General features: G+C 46.8%; 1 protein-coding gene across 1 annotated transcript in view; it reads left to right on the top strand.

The window, feature by feature from the left end:
* SEMA4D (semaphorin 4D) overlaps positions 1-16,058 on the top strand; it is a 156,935-nt gene extending 140,877 nt beyond the window's left edge. The window contains exon 19 of the mRNA XM_068237885.1: positions 13,027-16,058. Within this exon, the coding sequence (XP_068093986.1) occupies positions 13,027-13,056 (30 nt within the window). The 3' untranslated portion in view covers positions 13,057-16,058. The remainder of the gene's footprint in view (positions 1-13,026) is intronic.
* Positions 16,059-17,235: the final 1,177 nt, after the last annotated feature.

Below are 17,235 nucleotides of genomic sequence, written 5' to 3'. Positions count from 1 at the left end.
CGGGAGAAGTAGTACAATGTGTTTTGGGGTGTATTTTTACACATACCCATGCTGGGTGGGAGAAATACCTCTGTAAATGGACAATTGTGTGTAAAAAAATCAAAAGATTGTCATTTACAGAGGTATTTCTCCCACCCAGCATGGGTATGTGTAAAAATACACCCCAAAACACATTGTACTACTTCTCCCGAGTACGGCGATACCACATGTGTGGCACTTTTTTGCACCCTAACTGCACTAAGGGGCCCAAAGTCCAATGAGTACCTTTAGGATTTCACAGGTCATTTTTGTTTCAAGACTACTCCTCACGGTTTAGGGCCCCTAAAATGCCAGGGCAGTATAGGAACCCCACTAATGACCCCATTTTAGAAAGAAGACACCCCAAGGTATTCCGTTAGGAGTATGGTGAGTTCATAGAAGTTTTTATTTTTTTGTCACAAGTTAGCGGAAATTGATTTTAATAGTTTTTTTTCACAAAGTGTCATTTTCCGCTAACTTGTGACAAAAAATAAAATCTTCTATGAACTCACCATACTCCGTACGGAATACCTTTGGGTGTCTTCTTTCTAGAATGGGGTCATTTGTGGGGTTCCTATACTGCCCTGGCATTTTAGGGGCCCTAAACCGTGAGGAGTAGTCTTGAAACCAAATGTCGCAAAATGACCTGTGAAATCCTAAAGGTACTCATTGGACTTTGGGCCCCTTAGCATACTTAGGGTGTAAAAAAGTGCCACACATGTGGTACCGCTGTACTCAGGAGAAGTAGTATAATGCGTTTTGGGGTGTATTTTTACACATACCCATGCTAAGTGGGAGAAATATCTCTGTAAATGACAATTGTTTGATTTTTTTACACACAATTGTCCATTTACATAGAAATTTCTCCCACCCAGCATGGGTATGTGTAAAAATACACCCCAAAACACATTATACTACTTTTCCTGAGTACGGCGGTACCACATGTGTGACACTTTTTTGCAGCCTAGGTGCGCTAAGGGGCCCAACGTCCTATTCACAGGTCATTTTGAAGCATTTGTTTTCTAGACTACTCCTCGCGGTTTAGGGCCCCTAAAATGCCAGGGCAGTATAGGAACCCCACAAGTGACCCCATTTTAGAAAGAAGACACCCCAAGGTATTCCGTTAGGTGTATGGCGAGTTCATAGAAGATTTTATTTTTTGTCACAAGTTAGTGAAAAATGACACTTTGTGAAAAAAAACCAATAAAAATTAATTTCCGCTAACTTTTGACAAAAAATTAAATCTTCTATGAACTCGTCATACACCTAACATAATACCTTGGGGTGTCTTTTTTTTCTAAAATGGGGTCACTTGTGGGGTTCCTATACCGCCCTGGCATTTTACAGGCCCAAAACCGTGAGTAGTCTGGAAACCAAATGTCTCAAAATGACTGTTCAGGGGTATAAGCATCTGCAAATTTTGATGACAGGTGGTCTATGAGGGGGCGAATTTTGTGGAACCGGTCATAAGCAGGGTGGCCTTTTAGATGACAGGTTGTATTGGGCCTGATCTGATGGATAGGAGTGCTAGGGGGGTGACAGGAGGTGATTGATGGGTGTCTCAGGGGGTGGTTAGAGGGGAAAATAGATGCAATCCATGCACTGGGGAGGTGATCGGAAGGGGGTCTGAGGGTTTGGCCGAGTGATCAGGAGCCCACACGGGGCAAATTGGGGCCTGATCTGATGGGTAGGTGTGCTAGGGGGTGACAGGAGGTGATTGATGGGTGTCTCAAGGTGTGATTAGAGGGGGGAATGGATGCAAGCAATGCACTGGCGAGGTGATCAGGGCTGGGGTCTGAGGGCATTCTGAGGGTGTGGGCGGGTGATTGAGTGCCCTAGGGGCAGATAGGGGTCTAATCTGATAGGTAGCAGTGACAGGGGGTGATTGATGGGTAATTAGTGGGTGTTTAGGGTAGAGAATAGATGGAAACACTGCGCTTGGGTGGTGATCTGATGTCGGATCTGCGGGCGATCTATTGGTGTGGGTGGGTGATCAGTTTGCCCGCAAGGGGCAGGTTAGGGGCTGATTGATGGGTGGCAGTGACAGCGGGTGATTGATGGGTGGCAGTGACAGGGGGTGATTGATGGGTGGCAGTGACAGGGGGTGATTGATGGGTGATTGATAGGTGATTGACAGGTAATCAGTGGGTTATTACAGGGGAGAACAGATGTAAATATTGCACTGGCGAATTGATAAGGGGGGGTCTGAGGGCAATCTGAGCGTGTAGGCGGGCGATTGGGTGCCCGCAAGGGGCAGATTAGGGTCTGATCTGATAGGTAACAGTGACAGGTGGTGATAGGGAGTGATTGATGGGTGATTGATGGGTAATTAGTGGGTGTTTAGAGGAGAGAATAGATGGAAACACTGCGCTTGGGTGGTGATCTGATGTCGGATCTGCGGGCGATCTATTGGTGTGGGTGGGTGATCAGATTGCCCGCAAGGGGCAGGTTAGGGGCTGATTGTTGGGTGGCAGTGACAGGGGGTGATTGATGGGTGATAGGTGATTGGCAGGTGATTGACAGGTGATCAGTGGGTTATTACAGGGAAGGACAGATGTAATTAATGCACTGGCGAATTGATAAGGGGGGGGGGGGGTCTGAGGGCAATCTGAGCGTGTGGGCGGGTGATTGGGTGCCCGCAAGGGGCAGATTAGGGTCTGATCTGATAGGTAACAGTGACAGGTGGTGATAGGGGGTGATTGATGGGTAATTAGTGGGTGTTTAGAGAAGATAACAGATGTAAACGATACATTTGGGAGGTAATCTGACGGCGGGTTTGCGGGCGATCTAATGGTGTGGGTGGGTGATCAGATTGCCCGCAAGGGGCAGGTTAGGGGCTGATTGATGGGTGGCAGTGACAGGGGGTGACAGGGGGTGATTGATGGGTGATAGGTGATTGGCAGGTGATTGACAGGTGATCAGTGGGTTATTACAGGGAAGAACAGATGTAATTAATGCACTGGTGAATTGATAAGGGGGGGTCAGAGGGCAATCTGAGCGTGTGGGCGGGTGATTGGGTGCCCGCAAGGGGCAGATTAGGGTCTGATCTGATAGGTAACAGTGACAGGTGGTGATAGGGGGTGATTGATGGGTAATTAGTGGGTGTTTAGAGAAGATAACAGATGTAAACGATACATTTGGGAGGTAATCTGACGGCGGGTTTGCGGGCGATCTAATGGTGTGGGTGGGTGATCAGATTGCCCGCAAGGGGCAGGTTAGGGGCTGATTGATGGGTGGCAGTGACAGGGGGTGATTGATGGGTGATAGGTGATTGGCAGGTGATTGACAGGTGATCAGTGGGTTATTACAGGGAAGAACAGATGTAATTAATGCACTGGTGAATTGATAAGGGGGGGTCAGAGGGCAATCTGAGCGTGTGGGCGGGTGATTGGGTGCCCGCAAGGGGCAGATTAGGGTCTGATCTGATAGGTAAAAGTGACAAGTGGTGATAGGGGGTGATTGATGGGTGATTGATGGGTAATTAGTGGGTGTTTAGAGGAGAGAATAGATGTAAACAATGGATTTGGGAGGTGATCTGATGTCGGATCTGTGGGCGATCTATTGGTGTGGGGGGGTGATCAGATTGCCCGCAAGGGGCAGGTTAGGGGCTGATTGATGGGTGGCAGTGACAGGGGGTGATTGACGGGTGATTGATGGGTGATTGACGGGTGATTGACAGGTGATTGACAGGTGATCAGGGGGATAGATGCATACAGTAAACAGGGGGGGGTGGTCTGGGGGGGGGGGGTCTGGGGAGAATCTGAGGGGTGGGGGGTGATCAGGAGGGGGCAGGGAGCAGGGGGGGGGGATAAAAAAAAAATAGCGTTGACAGATAGTGACAGGGAGTGATTGATGGGTGATTAGGGGGGTGATTGGGTGCAAACAGGGGTCTGGGGGGTGGGCAGGGGGGGGTCTGATGGGTGCTGTGGGCGATCTGGGGCAGGGGGGGGAGAAATCAGTGTGCTTGGGTGCAGACTAGGGTGGCTGCAGCCTGCCCTGGTGGTCCCTCGGACACTGGGACCACCAGGGCAGGAGGCAGCATGTATAATACACTTTGTAAACATTACAAAGTGTATTATACACTTTGTATGCGGCGATCGCGGGGTTAACATCCCGCCGGCGCTTCCGTATAGCCGGCGGGATGTTGCGGCGAGCGAGCGGTGACAGGCGCCGGCGGAGGATCGCGTCACGGATGACGCGATCGCTCCGCCCATGCCCTTAAATGGACCGCCGCCTCTGTGGGTGAGGCCGTCCTGCAGGGCTCCACTTCCCCGCCGCCCCTGTGTAGTGGGCGGTCGGGAAGTGGTTAAAACACTAGGTATTAGATTTTAGTTTTGGCTAGTGTAGAAGGGGGCTAGTTACTTATAGAGGTCTCCAAGGCCTCCACTGAGTTTTGTGGGCTTAATATGAAAACTGGCAGCCCCAGAGACAGGTAGTAAAAGATGAGAAGCTTCTAAAAAGACCAAATTACTTACGGTAACGTCTTTTCCAGTAGTCGCGAAGACAGCACCCCTAATGAGACTTGTCTCCCTCCAACACACGGACAGGAATCTGCAAAAGATTTAAATTTGCATAATAGGCGGCCCCAGTATATAAGGCATTAGTCATCAATTACCTTCAGTTCTATACAAAAGACACGGACACCGTAATAATGCTCATATAATCTTTAATCTTTTTTTTTTTTTTTTTTTTTTACCCAGGGTGGGTTGTAGGGGTGCTGTCTTCGCGACTACTGGAAAAGACGTTACCGTAAGTAATTTGGTCTTTCCCAGTACGTCAGCTCAGACAGCACCCCTAATGAGACGATATACACGATATATAAATTCAGGGAGGGACTACAGCCTGCAGAACTTTTCTGCCAAAGGATAGGTCAGAATTAGCCAAAACATTAAGCCTATAGTGCTTCACGAACGTGTTCTGGCTGGACCAGGTTGCTGCCCTGCATATCTGTTCTATCGAGGCTCCTGCCCTCTCTGCCCATGAAGTTGATACAGCTCTCGTGGAATGTGCTTTTATTGGGAAGGACAGCTGCCTGCCCTGTATTTGATAAGCTTCAGTAATCGCTTGTTTGATCCATCTTGCAAGTGTTGGTTTAGAAGCTTTACTTCCCCTGGCATTCCCTGAGAAGATTACAAACATTGCCTCGGTCTTCCTCCAGGATTTAGTCCTTTCCAGGTATTGAAGCAAGCATCTTCGAACATCTAAACAATGAAGCGTCCTTTCTTTGTCATTCGCTGGATTATCACAAAAGGAAGGAATGAACAATTCTTGTGATCTGTGAAACTTAGATACTACTTTAGGCAAAAAAGCAATGTCCAATCGTAGGGTGATCCTATCCTCTGAGACCACACAATACGGCTCTTTTATGGATAGGGCCTGCAACTCTCCCAATCTTCTTGCGGTTGTGATTGCCAAGAGGAATGATGTCTTTAAGGATAAAAACTTATCAGATGCTTGTTCTAAAGGTTCAAATGGAGGTTTACATAAACCTTGCAACACAATATTCAAGTCCCAAGGAGGTATCCTTGTTCTCACCACAGGCTTAATTCTCTTTAATGCCTCAAAGAAACGTATAACCAACTCCTCCTGGGCTAATCTTCTCTCCAGGAAAACGCTCAGAGCAGACGTCTGGACTTTTAGGGTGCTGGTACTGAGCCCCTTCTGGAACCCAGATTGTAAAAATTCCAGGACTGAAACCAGGGAATTGTTGACCATTGATCTCTCAACACACCACTCATTAAAGATCTTCCAGGTTTTTTGATAGATCTGACGAGTCACCTTCTTCCTACTCTGGATTAAAGTGCCAGCCAACTCATCTGAGAAACCTCTTGCCTTTAACAATCCCCATTCAGGTTCCATGCCGTAAGATGCAGAAGCTCCGGATTTTGATGAAAGAATGGCCCCTGAGACAGAAGCTCCGGATGAGGAGGAAGATTGGTTCTGATACCCTCAAGGCTTGAAGTAACGTGAACCAGGGTCTCTTTGGCCAGAATGGCGCAATCAGAATAACTCGTGCTTGGTCCTGTATAATCTTGTTCAAAACCCTGGATAACAGAGGTATTGGAGGAAACGCATACATCAAATGGAAGCCCCAATTCACTGAGAAGGCGTCCACTGCCCAAGGATTGTCTTTCGGGTGGAGGGAACAGAACTTCCGACACCTGGCATTCTCTTTCCTTGCGAATAATCTCCGGACATCCCCAATGAGATGTAATTTCCAGAAGAATCTGAGGATTGACTGACCATTCGTTCTGATCCAAAGCTTTCCGACTCAACAAGTCTGCCAGGTGATTTGAGGTCCCTTTCAAGTGGACTGCCCTCAACGATTCCAGATTTGCTTCCGCCCATCTGAGAATGCGACCCGATTGGCACCACAGCAGGTGACTCCTTGTTCCTCCTTGACGGTTCACATAAGCCACCACACTGCTGTTGTCTGATCTTATTAGAACATGATGGCCCTGGATCTGGCTGCTGAAAAACTGTAAGGCCTGCCATACTGCTTCGAGCTCCCTGCTGTTGGAGGAGCTTGATTTCATCTGGTCTGACCACTGACCCTGAGCTGGTCGAAAGTCCATGTGGGCCCCCCATCCCCACGCACTGGCATCCGTCGTTATCGTCGTCTGAGATGGATAATTCCAGAGACGACCCACGGATAGATGCTTCTTGATCTGCCACCACATCAAGGATACCTTGATACTGTGAGGAATCATCACCGCCCTGTCTAGGGAACTTGACCTCCTGTTCCAGTTCTTTAGAATCCACACTTGTAATTCCCTTGAGTGGAGCTGGCCCCACTGAACTGCCGGGAATGAGGCTGTTAAGTGACCCAATGTGGCCATGGCCCTTCTCAGCGAGACTGATCTTGATTTCTGAAAAGAAAGAACAGTATTTAGTATAGAAGAAATCTTCTTATCAGTCAGAAAAATTCTTTCATTAACAGTGTCAATGTTGAACCCTAGATATTCCATAGATTGACAAGGGGTCAGAGAGGATTTCTCCCAGTTGACAAGCCAACCCAGGGACTGAAGGAATGAGAGACATGAGTCCAAATGGGCATACAGTAACCTCTCAGAGGAATCCCAAAGCAATAAGTCATCCAAATAGGCAATAACATTAACAGACTTCAGTCTTAGAACTGCTAAGACCTCTGACATGACTTTAGTAAACAACCAGGGCGCAGAGGATAGCCCGAAAGGAAGAGCATTAAATTGAAAATGTCTTACCTTTCCGTCCAACTGGACTGCAAATCTGAGGAATTGCTGAGAGGAGAGATGAATGGGAATATGCAGGTACGCATCTTTCAGATCCAGAGATGCAAGGAAACTGTCCTTCTGTAAAAGATGAATCACAGAAATAATGTTGTTCATTCTGAATTTCCTGTACTTTACTGACTTGTTTAGACCTTTTAAGTTGAGAATGAAGCGAAAGCCTCCTTGTGACTTTGGAACAAGAAATACTGGAGAGTAAAACCCCCGACCCCTTTGACATGAGGGGACCTCCCGAATTACCCTTTTGAGAAGCAAGGATTTTTACTTCGGCCTGAAGGGCTAGTTGTTTTGTATGTCCTAATGGCAGAGGAGTGACAAAGAATCTTTGGGGAGGTAACATTTCGAACTCTATTTTCAGTGGCGTAGCTAAGGAGCCGTGGGCCCCGATGCAAGTTTTACAATGGGGCCCCCCCCAAGCACTCTATACATAGCAATTGATACGGTGCACCAAAACCTGCCAAGGGCAACTACAGTGTCAGAGGTGCAAGAAGGGAATGGGGAACAGTGTGTTAATGATTACCACTATTCAAAGTATCTATAGAAGTGATTATTATGAGCACAGGACCAATAGAGAGCTAATACTGTAGTTGAGGGAGGGCCCTTTGGGGCCCCTCTGGTCCAAGGGCCCCGATGCGGTCGCTACCGCTGCACCCCCTATTGCTACGCCCCTGTCTATTTTGTATCCTTCCAGGACAATGTGCAGAAGCCATGGGTTTGTGAAGTACTGATGCCATATTTCGTAAAAGTGGGCTAACCTCCCTCCCACTGGAAGCCTGATGTCATTGTTTTGTAGTCTTGCTAGTTGAGGGGGGATTGGGCTTCCCTCTCTGGTTTCTGTAAGGAGCCCACCTCTTTCTGGAGGTGGTGGGACGCTCATTGGATTCTGACTTTGGGGGCCCGCGAAAGGACCGTTTGTATTGAAAGGACCTTCTCTTAGTGGGGAAGTTTTTCTTAGTGTCAGCGGTTCTATCTAAGGTCTCATCAAGTTTTGACCCAAACAAAAGACCCCCTTCACAGGGAATACCACAAAGTCTTGATTTAGAGGAATTATCACCCCCCCAAGTCTTTACCCAAACCCCTCTTCTAGCGGAATTTACTAAAGCAGTTGTTCTTGCAGTTAATTTCACAGTGTCATCAGCAGCATCAGTGAGATAGTCCGTAGCATTAAACAGATTTGGGAAGTCGTTAAGTATCTCCTCTCTCGGTACACCTGAGGCAATCTTGGATTGTACATCCAAGAGCCATGTTTTCAAAGATCTCCCTACTGCGGTGGAAGCCACTGCCGGCTTAAATGTTAATGACGATGATTCCCAGGCCCTACGAAGGATATTGTCCATCTTCTTGTCAATGGGATCCCTAAGATTGCCAAAATCTTCAAACAACAAGTCAGTCTTCCTTGAAACCCTTGATAATGACGGATCTAGCTTAGGCGGAGGTCCCCAAAAAGCCTGGTCATCCGGATTAAAAGGATAGCGACTAGACATAGATCTAGGCCAAAAGGCTCTTCTCTCAGGACTATCCCATTCTCTCTTAATCACGGACTTCAGAGAGGAATGAACAGGGATAAATTGAGATTGGGGATCCGTCAAACTTTCATACATCTGATCAAGGGCTGTCAAGGATCTCTGCTCAGTCTTTATACCCATTGTTTTATGCATGGCAGCAATAAAGTCTTTCATAAGCTCAGGAGAGAAGGCAAACCTATGTGGTCTGCTTCCCTTAATCACTGCCTCCTCCTCAGAAATTTCCTCAAATGCAGAAATCTCTCCCTCTGATAGTTCAGATTCACCCAAATCTTCCCCCGACCTCTTTCTCTTAGTTCCCAGAGGAATAGGAAGGGCGGCACCTGATCCAGCTGGAGACATAGCAGCAGCAGGAGGATTCGTAACAACTATTCCAGAAATGTTTGCAATAGGATCCACAGGCAACACAACAGGCACAGTAGAAATATTAGAGGTAGAAGCAGTGCTCATAGCCGAATCCTTTATCTCCTTAATAGCAGTAGACATTTCTGCTCTCATCCAGCCCATCAAGTCTTTAAACACAGCAGGAGACTCATTCTTTACAATCTTATCAGTGCAATATTGGCATAATTTCTTAGAGGAGGAAGAAGAGATGCGATTGTTGCAGATAGCACATTTTTTCTCAACCTTGGTGTCTGTGCGTTTGTCCTGACTGGAGTGCGCACTCGATTTATCAGATCTTTTGGGCTAAAACACAAACAAACAAATCTAAATTAGCCAAGAACCCCCATGAAATAAGTCATAGAAAAACTAGCTAAGCAGTGTGCATATAACCACTTGCCAGAGGGGTTTCGGAGCCAGACTCCACAGATAATGCTGGAGAGGGTCCTACAGCGTCCTCCATGATCCCAGCTTACAACACATCTGAGACCAGGATTTGAGAGGCTAAAATACCTGCTCCTGAAGAATTTGCATAATCCCCAGCTGAAGCAGCTCACCGCCGCGGCCCCTGCCGCCTGCTGCACTTCCGGGTCACGTGGGACGCCAGCGTCGTGACCACTTCCGGATTTCCGCATCGGAAGTTTCCATTGCGTGCCCCTGCACGCATAAAAACGCCGCCTTCCTAGGAGAAGCCTCCTAAGTGCTGCCAGGCTCCACACCGCTCCCCCTGAAGCGGACTGCCCAGGAAAACCTCCGCAACAGAGCCCCAGCCGCCTGACTAGATGGCTCCCTGGAGACCTCTCCCTCCTACACGTCCGGACAGGAAACTAGAACTGAAGGTAATTGATGACTAATGCCTTATATACTGGGGCCGCCTATTATGCAAATTTAAATCTTTTGCAGATTCCTGTCCGTGTGTTGGAGGGAGACAAGTCTCATTAGGGGTGCTGTCTGAGCTGACGTACTGGGAAAAAATCTCTTAAAGGGAACCTAAATTGAGAGGGGGCACGGAGGCTGCCATGTATTTAAAACACGTCAGTAATATACCTGTTGTCTTGGATGTGCAAATAAAGTATCCTGGATTTTACCTACTTCATGGTGTCCTTGTGGACTCTTGTACATTCTTTACATTAATATATTTTAGACAAGGGGCTGAAGGATGATAGTGTGTTATAAGACTCCTCTGTCTTGTTCCTCATGAAGAACTGGAGACAAGACTTTGTATTCCAATAACTGTTGGATGTTAGCCTATAGGTTAGCATGCAAGCAAGACTAGCTACTGGAAAAAAGGGCCCACAATGTTTTTGTCACTCTAGAAAAGAATACAGGTGTTTCCCCCTTACATGTTATGTTGGGTACTGTTGCTTGTTGCTGTATGAAGTTGACGGAGACTATTTTGTTTTGAACTGGACTCAATTAGCATTTTAATTTGAACTAGTTTACGCTACAAAACGCAACTGTTAAGTGCTTAGCGATTGCGATTTTGCAAAGTGATTTTTAAAGAAATGTACCTTTTTGCTCTAAAAACAAAAATTGCTCTAAAAATGGAAAATGGGGTAGAGTTGGGCCGAACCTCCGATTTTAGGTTCGCGAACTCCCGCGGAACGTTCGGTTCGCGGAAAAGTTCGCGAACCGCAATAGACTTCAATGGGGAGGCGAACTTTGGCAAAAAAAAAAATTCTGCTGGCCACAAAAGTGATGGAAAAGATGTTTCAAGGGGTCTAACACCTGGAGGGGGGCATGGCGGAGTGGGATACACGCCAAAAGTCCCCGGGAAAAATCTGGATTTGACGCAAAGCAGCGTTTTAAGGGCAGAAATCACATTGAATGCTAAATGACAGGCCTAAAGTGCTTTAAAACATCTTGCATGTGTATACATCAATCAGGTAGTGTAATTAAGGTACTGCTTCACACTGACACACCAAACTCACCGTGTAACGCACTGCAAACAGCTGTTTGTGTAGTGACGGCCGTGCTGGACTGGTGCGCACCATGGCGAGAGTGCAGTGGCGGGTTCACTGAACAGGAATACAGTGGCGGGTTCACAGAACAGGTATGCAGTGGCAGGTTCACTGAACACAACAGGTATGCAGTGGCGGGTTCACTGAACAGGTATACAGTGGCGGGTCCACGGAACAGAACAGGTATGCAGTGGCAGGTTCACTGAACACAACAGGTATGCAGTGGCGGGTTCACTGAACAGGTATACAGTGGCGGGTCCACTGAACACAACAGGTATGCAGTGGCGGGTTCATTGAACACAACAGGTATGCAGTGGTGGGTTCACAGAACAGGTATGCAGTGGTGGGTTCACAGAACAGGTATGCAGTGGTGGGTTCACAGAACAGGTATGCAGTGGCGGGTTCACTGAACAGGTATGCAGTGGCGGGTTCACTGAACAGGTATGCAGTGGCGGGTTCACTGAACAGGTATGCAGTGGCGGGTTCACTGAACAGGTATGCAGTGGCGGGTTCACTGAACAGGTATGCAGTGGCGGGTTCACTGAACAGGTATGCAGTGGCGGGTTCACTGAACAGGTATGCAGTGGCGGGTTCACTGAACAGGTATGCAGTGGCGGGTTCACTGAACAGGTATGCAGTGGCGGGTTCACTGAACAGGTATGCAGTGGCGGGTTCACTGAACAGGTATGCAGTGGCGGGTTCACTGAACAGGTATGCAGTGGCGGGTTCACTGAACAGGTATGCAGTGGCGGGTTCACTGAACAGGTATGCAGTGGCGGGTTCACTGAACAGGTATGCAGTGGCGGGTCCACTGAACACAACAGGTATGCAGTGGCGGGTTCACTGAACACAACAGGTATGCAGCGGCGGGTTCACTGAACAGGTATGCAGTGGCGGGTTCACTGAACAGGTATGCAGTGGCGGGTTCACTGAACAGGTATGCAGTGGCGGGTTCACTGAACAGGTATGCAGTGGTGGGTTCACAGAACAGGTATGCAGTGGGCTCACTGAACAGAACAGGTATGCAGCCAGGAACAAGCTAAGCCTAACTAATCTTTCCCTATGAGAGACAGTCTGCAGCAGCTCGCCCTACTCTCACTAATGCAGGCACACGAGTGACCGTAATGGCCGCCGCTGCCTGCCTTATATAAGGGGGGTGGGGCTTCAGGGGCTAGTGTAGCCTAATTGGCTACACTGGGCCTGCTGACTGTGATGTAGAGGGTCAAAGTTGACCCTCCATGGTGCATTATGGGGCGAACCGAACTTCCGCAAACGTTCACCTGCGGGACGCGAACGCGAACCGCGGAAGTTCGCATGGAACTGTTCGCAGGCGAACCGTTCGGCCCAACTCTAACAGGGGGCATGTTTTGGATTTTCTCAATCGAAATGCTGCAGTGAGAACACCCTCATAGTGTGACACTACTGTAGCGCTATGGCGATCACTGGCAATCCGCAGACTGAGCGCAATCGCTCAGTGTGAACCAGCCCTAAGACTACACTTGTATGTCTGACATCGTACATGTATTTTCTCATTTGTTTTTTTCACACACCAGGCGTGTTCATATGCGAAAATACAGCAGCACAATGTAAAAATAGAGAGAATGTGCATGGTGTCCGAAATTCCACCCATTGGCTAACATTGGGTGTGTGTGGGAGTTCACAATGTGAAAAAACATTCATACACTTTGCCTTGCAGTGACTACTAGAGTGCACACTTCAACAGGTACTAAGTAGGCATAACTTTATAGTTCGCTCATCATTTCCTTCTGATTTATTGATGGACTCATTTATATAAACGTAATCTTTGCAGTTCATTTTATCCAATTTAGCTGAACCCGGACTGTAATGTGCTGACTCGGCTTTCTATTATTTTAGGAGAGCTGCAACAAGAAAGATGTCAGTTAAACAAAATGAAGAAAATGGCAGAAGATGAATGATGGGTATACGGAGCCAGGCTTCTATTAACAGAGCTATATTATAAGAAGTGAATGAGCCTCTAACTGGCTTGTGAAGGGCTGCGACCTTGGAGGACAGCACAGGCTGCGCACAAACTGTTCTGCTGCTTTGTGCATTGTGTGGATCCTATAAGGATGTTTGGAACAGTCCTGTACAATGCAAGGCTTGTCCGCCACACCACAAGAAAACAATCAAGCCATTTTGTTTCCATAACATTCAAGCTGAGTGCTCTTGATTTAATTCCTTGCTGCTTTAACTACCCCTGTCAGTAGATTGACCTGGCTAAAGCCAGGCCACAGGTGAGAAGGGGATGCAGTGTGCTTGCCTTGCATGTATGGTGATTGCTGTACATCTGTACTCTTCTGTTTCCTAATTGTTTGTTACTGCAGAGCCCATTGTTCTGCAGGGGTGTCAGACTGCCTGTATGATCACACTACATTTACTACAGTAATTATCTCCAATAACTACTTAGGTCTCCTTGAAGACAAAGGGGAAAAAGTCCCCAAAGGACCGGCACCACACAAAGTGGTTATAGCTCAAATACTTTATTAGTTCATACAACAAGGTGACAGCAATGACAGCCTGCTGTTTTGGCCTGATAGGCCTTTGTCAAGTTCCTACAAAGTCACACACTTTTTACTGCAGCTGTTTTTGGGTGCTCCTGGATACACGGTTCTTGAAGACAAAGAGGATGTGCTACTCTGGTTTTCTAGTTGAAACCATCATTGCTCACTGGACTGCAGAGGCACCAGCAGCTTCAAATACCTGTTTGCTGCTTCGTAATGGCATTTTAGCAGCTGCTCTCTTAATTCGATGTATTTGTCTGGCAGAAACCTTTTTGGCTCATATGCAATTAACTTTTTCTCCTGAGTTATCTCCTAGGAGATCAATTTTCATCTTCTATTTATAATAACTTTGCAACTGAAAAAGTACCAAAAAGTAGGAGCAAAAGTACTATGAATTATTTTGAGTATTTTCTCGCTTGCTGGTGGCTTAAAAGGTATTTTGACAATATAACCTTGGAGAAAACTAAGGTGAAAAATGTAATTGCATATGGGCAATTATCTGCACTAACCATCTGAGTCAGCCACAAATCTTTAAATCTTTTATTAGCATGATAATCACGCTCACGTTTTTGGGAAATATCTAAGATTTTCATACCTAGTCCAAGGCATGCAACTTATGCCAGTTACATAATGTGCATTGTGCAAATAGAACAACCTGTGTTACCTAGGTAATGCATGCTATGCAAGTATTGTAACACTTTCCCTAGGTAACAAGGGTTGTGCTGTTTGCACAACATGTGCTATGCAGCTAGTGTAAGTAACGCTAAAATTGCCACATGTTGCCTGTACATGGCAATCTTAACATTGTTCTGTTAATGCACCATTGTGTGTTAAAGAGGAACTCCAGTGAAAATAATGTAGTTAAAAAGTGCTTCATTTTTACCATAATTATGTATAAATGATTTAGTTAGTGTTTGCTCATTGTAAAATCTTTCCTCTCCCCGATTTACATTCTGACATTTATTACATGGTGACATTTTTACTGTGGGCAGGTTATGTAGCTGCTCCTAGCTGTTTTGGCTGTTAGAGACAGCTGTAAACAGCTAATTCCTGTCTGTGAACATTGTTACATTGTGGCAGTTTGCCCAGAGTACCGCGGTACTCAGAGCTTCTTGTGGGAGGGGTTTCAGCACAAAATCAGTCATACAGCGCCCCCTGATGGTCTGTTTGTGAAAAGCATTATATTTCTCATGTAAAAGGGGGTATCAGCTACTGATTGGGATAAAGTTCAATTCTAGGTTGGAGTTTCTCTTTAAGGTGTCTGAGATCTAGGTGTTGTCCTGAACTACAGAATTTAAGTGAAATAAAGCTGGCCGATTTAACTTAACTGGGGCTTCTGTCAGCCCCCAGAAGTCTTCCTGGTCCCTCACTGTCATTCTGCACATACAGCTGAATGGAGCAGGGTGGAATGGCGGTGAGGGACCAGAGGGATTTCAGGGGACTTGAAGAAGCCCCTTGTAAGAAACTGGCCACATTCTATTCATTTAAAATTTCCTTTACAATATTACGTGACTTAAAGAGACACTGAAGCGTCCAAGGAAACTGTTTTTACTTTACAGTCCTCTTTAGAATTAATGCCATACCTGAAACACTCAGTCAGTATTTTTGTGACAGCGCTCCTCTTCAGATCTACAAATTAAACACAGATAAAAATCGCACATAGTGCATTAATGTAGTCTCAAGTAACAGAGTTCACACACCCCCCAACCGTGCATTAGTGATGTCAATGTGCTTCACTCGTGATGAACATTAACCCCTCCACACCAGCAGCTCACCAGATGGACACCACCTCACAATCCAGGTGGGTCTAGCGCTTAGCCTTAGAGCGGCAAACTTCAAATCACAGCCTCCACACTGCCTTTGTTCACAACCGGATCAATCCACTTTTAATACACAGTTCCACTTGTAAAATATATAAAAACATACATAGCGTAATACAGTTTTGCTAGTAAAAAGGCCTGCGCAGTTTCAGCACACTCATGTAGGTTTGAAGATAAAGGGCATCTCGAGCATCACAGCCCAACAGTATCTTTCCCCTACTCGCGGTGCCGGCGTCCCGATCCTCCGCTCCCCGTAACTACTGTTTCCTTAGTGTGCGCGTTTCCTGCTGCCCAGTGACGTCAGCGCTCCTGGTCACGCCCTACGCGTTTCGTCCAATGGACTCATCAGGGGCTGACGTCACAAGGGCGCTGACGTCTCTTATACTATGGGCTCCTCCCCGTACGGGCACCGTAGCTGACGCTTTCCTTCTTAGTCCTCCGCATTGCTATACGCATACGTCATCAGCTGTTGTCTGGAGCACAGCCTTAATGGCGCCTCGTAATGACCCAATGGTTATTCTTTGGTCTATATACTGCCATCTTGTGGTTAAAGAGAACCCGAGGTGTGTTTAAAGAATGTTATCTGCATACAGAGGCTGGATCTGCCTATACAGCCCAGCCTCTGTTGCTATCCCAAACCCCACTAAGGTCCCCCTGCAATCCCTCATAAATCACAGTGAGGCTCTGTTTACATCTGTAGTGTCAGTCTCAGCTGCTCCCCCGCCTCCTGCATAGCTCCGGTCCATGCCCCTGTCCCTTTCCTCCAATCAGCAGGGAGGGAAGGGATGCAGGCGGGGACTGGAGTTCTGTAGGAGGCGGGGAGAGCAGCAGACTGACACTATAGAGATAAACACAGCCAGCTCTGACAAGCGGTTTGTCAGCAGCGTGGCTGTGATTTATGAGGGATTGCAGAGTGCAGGGGGACCTTAGTGGGGTTTGGGATAGCAACAGAGGCTGGGCTGTATAGGCAGATCCAGCCTCTGTATGCAGATAACATTCTTTAAACACATCTCGGGTTCTCTTTAAGCCATTAACTGCCCTTTAGTTTTTCAATCTCATTACTGCTCATAATCTAATGGCATACCTATATGGTGGCTTATTTACCCTCAGCCATTTGTCTAATTTATAGATTATTATCCAATCAGTGGGAATTTCTTTTTCCGCCGTGGGGTACCCAGTCTGTATTTCCAATGTTAGTACTTCCTATGTTAATAGTGCCATAATCCCTGTTATAGGGTATAGTTGGATACTCTTGGGCTGCAATCCCAGATCAAAAGCCTCTGCCCCATAGTAGCTGCCAAAAGTTGGCCATTCTCCATACATCCACAGTTTACAATGCAATAATTATCACCAACCTCTGTTTACAAGCTGGGGGTCCTAGTGGCCTGCCGCTCCCAGAGGGAGAATTCTGTGTGTCTCCATCCCTATTACTCTGTGCCCTATTCAGCCTCAATACCCTCCCCCTTAATGTAATACTATGTGTGATGATTTAGTGGTCCCCTATTAATGTTTCAAAGAACCACAGGATTCTCAATGATCAATATTCATACATCATTTGTGAAACAATTTAAATCAAACTCCACATTAAGTCCCCCCCGGAGATAGTGATCCCATATTGAATATCCATCTACCCTCTGCTTGGGAGATGTCCCGTACTACACTTGACCCTCTCCACCTTTTTACATGTGATTCTACCCCCATAAACCTAAGCCCTGTTGGGTCTCTGTTGTGATGTAATTTGA

This window comes from Hyperolius riggenbachi, chromosome 1, assembly GCF_040937935.1.
Source record: "Hyperolius riggenbachi isolate aHypRig1 chromosome 1, aHypRig1.pri, whole genome shotgun sequence".
Classification (NCBI taxonomy): Eukaryota; Metazoa; Chordata; class Amphibia; order Anura; family Hyperoliidae; genus Hyperolius; species Hyperolius riggenbachi.
This window is presented reverse-complemented; position numbering and strand designations above follow the sequence as displayed.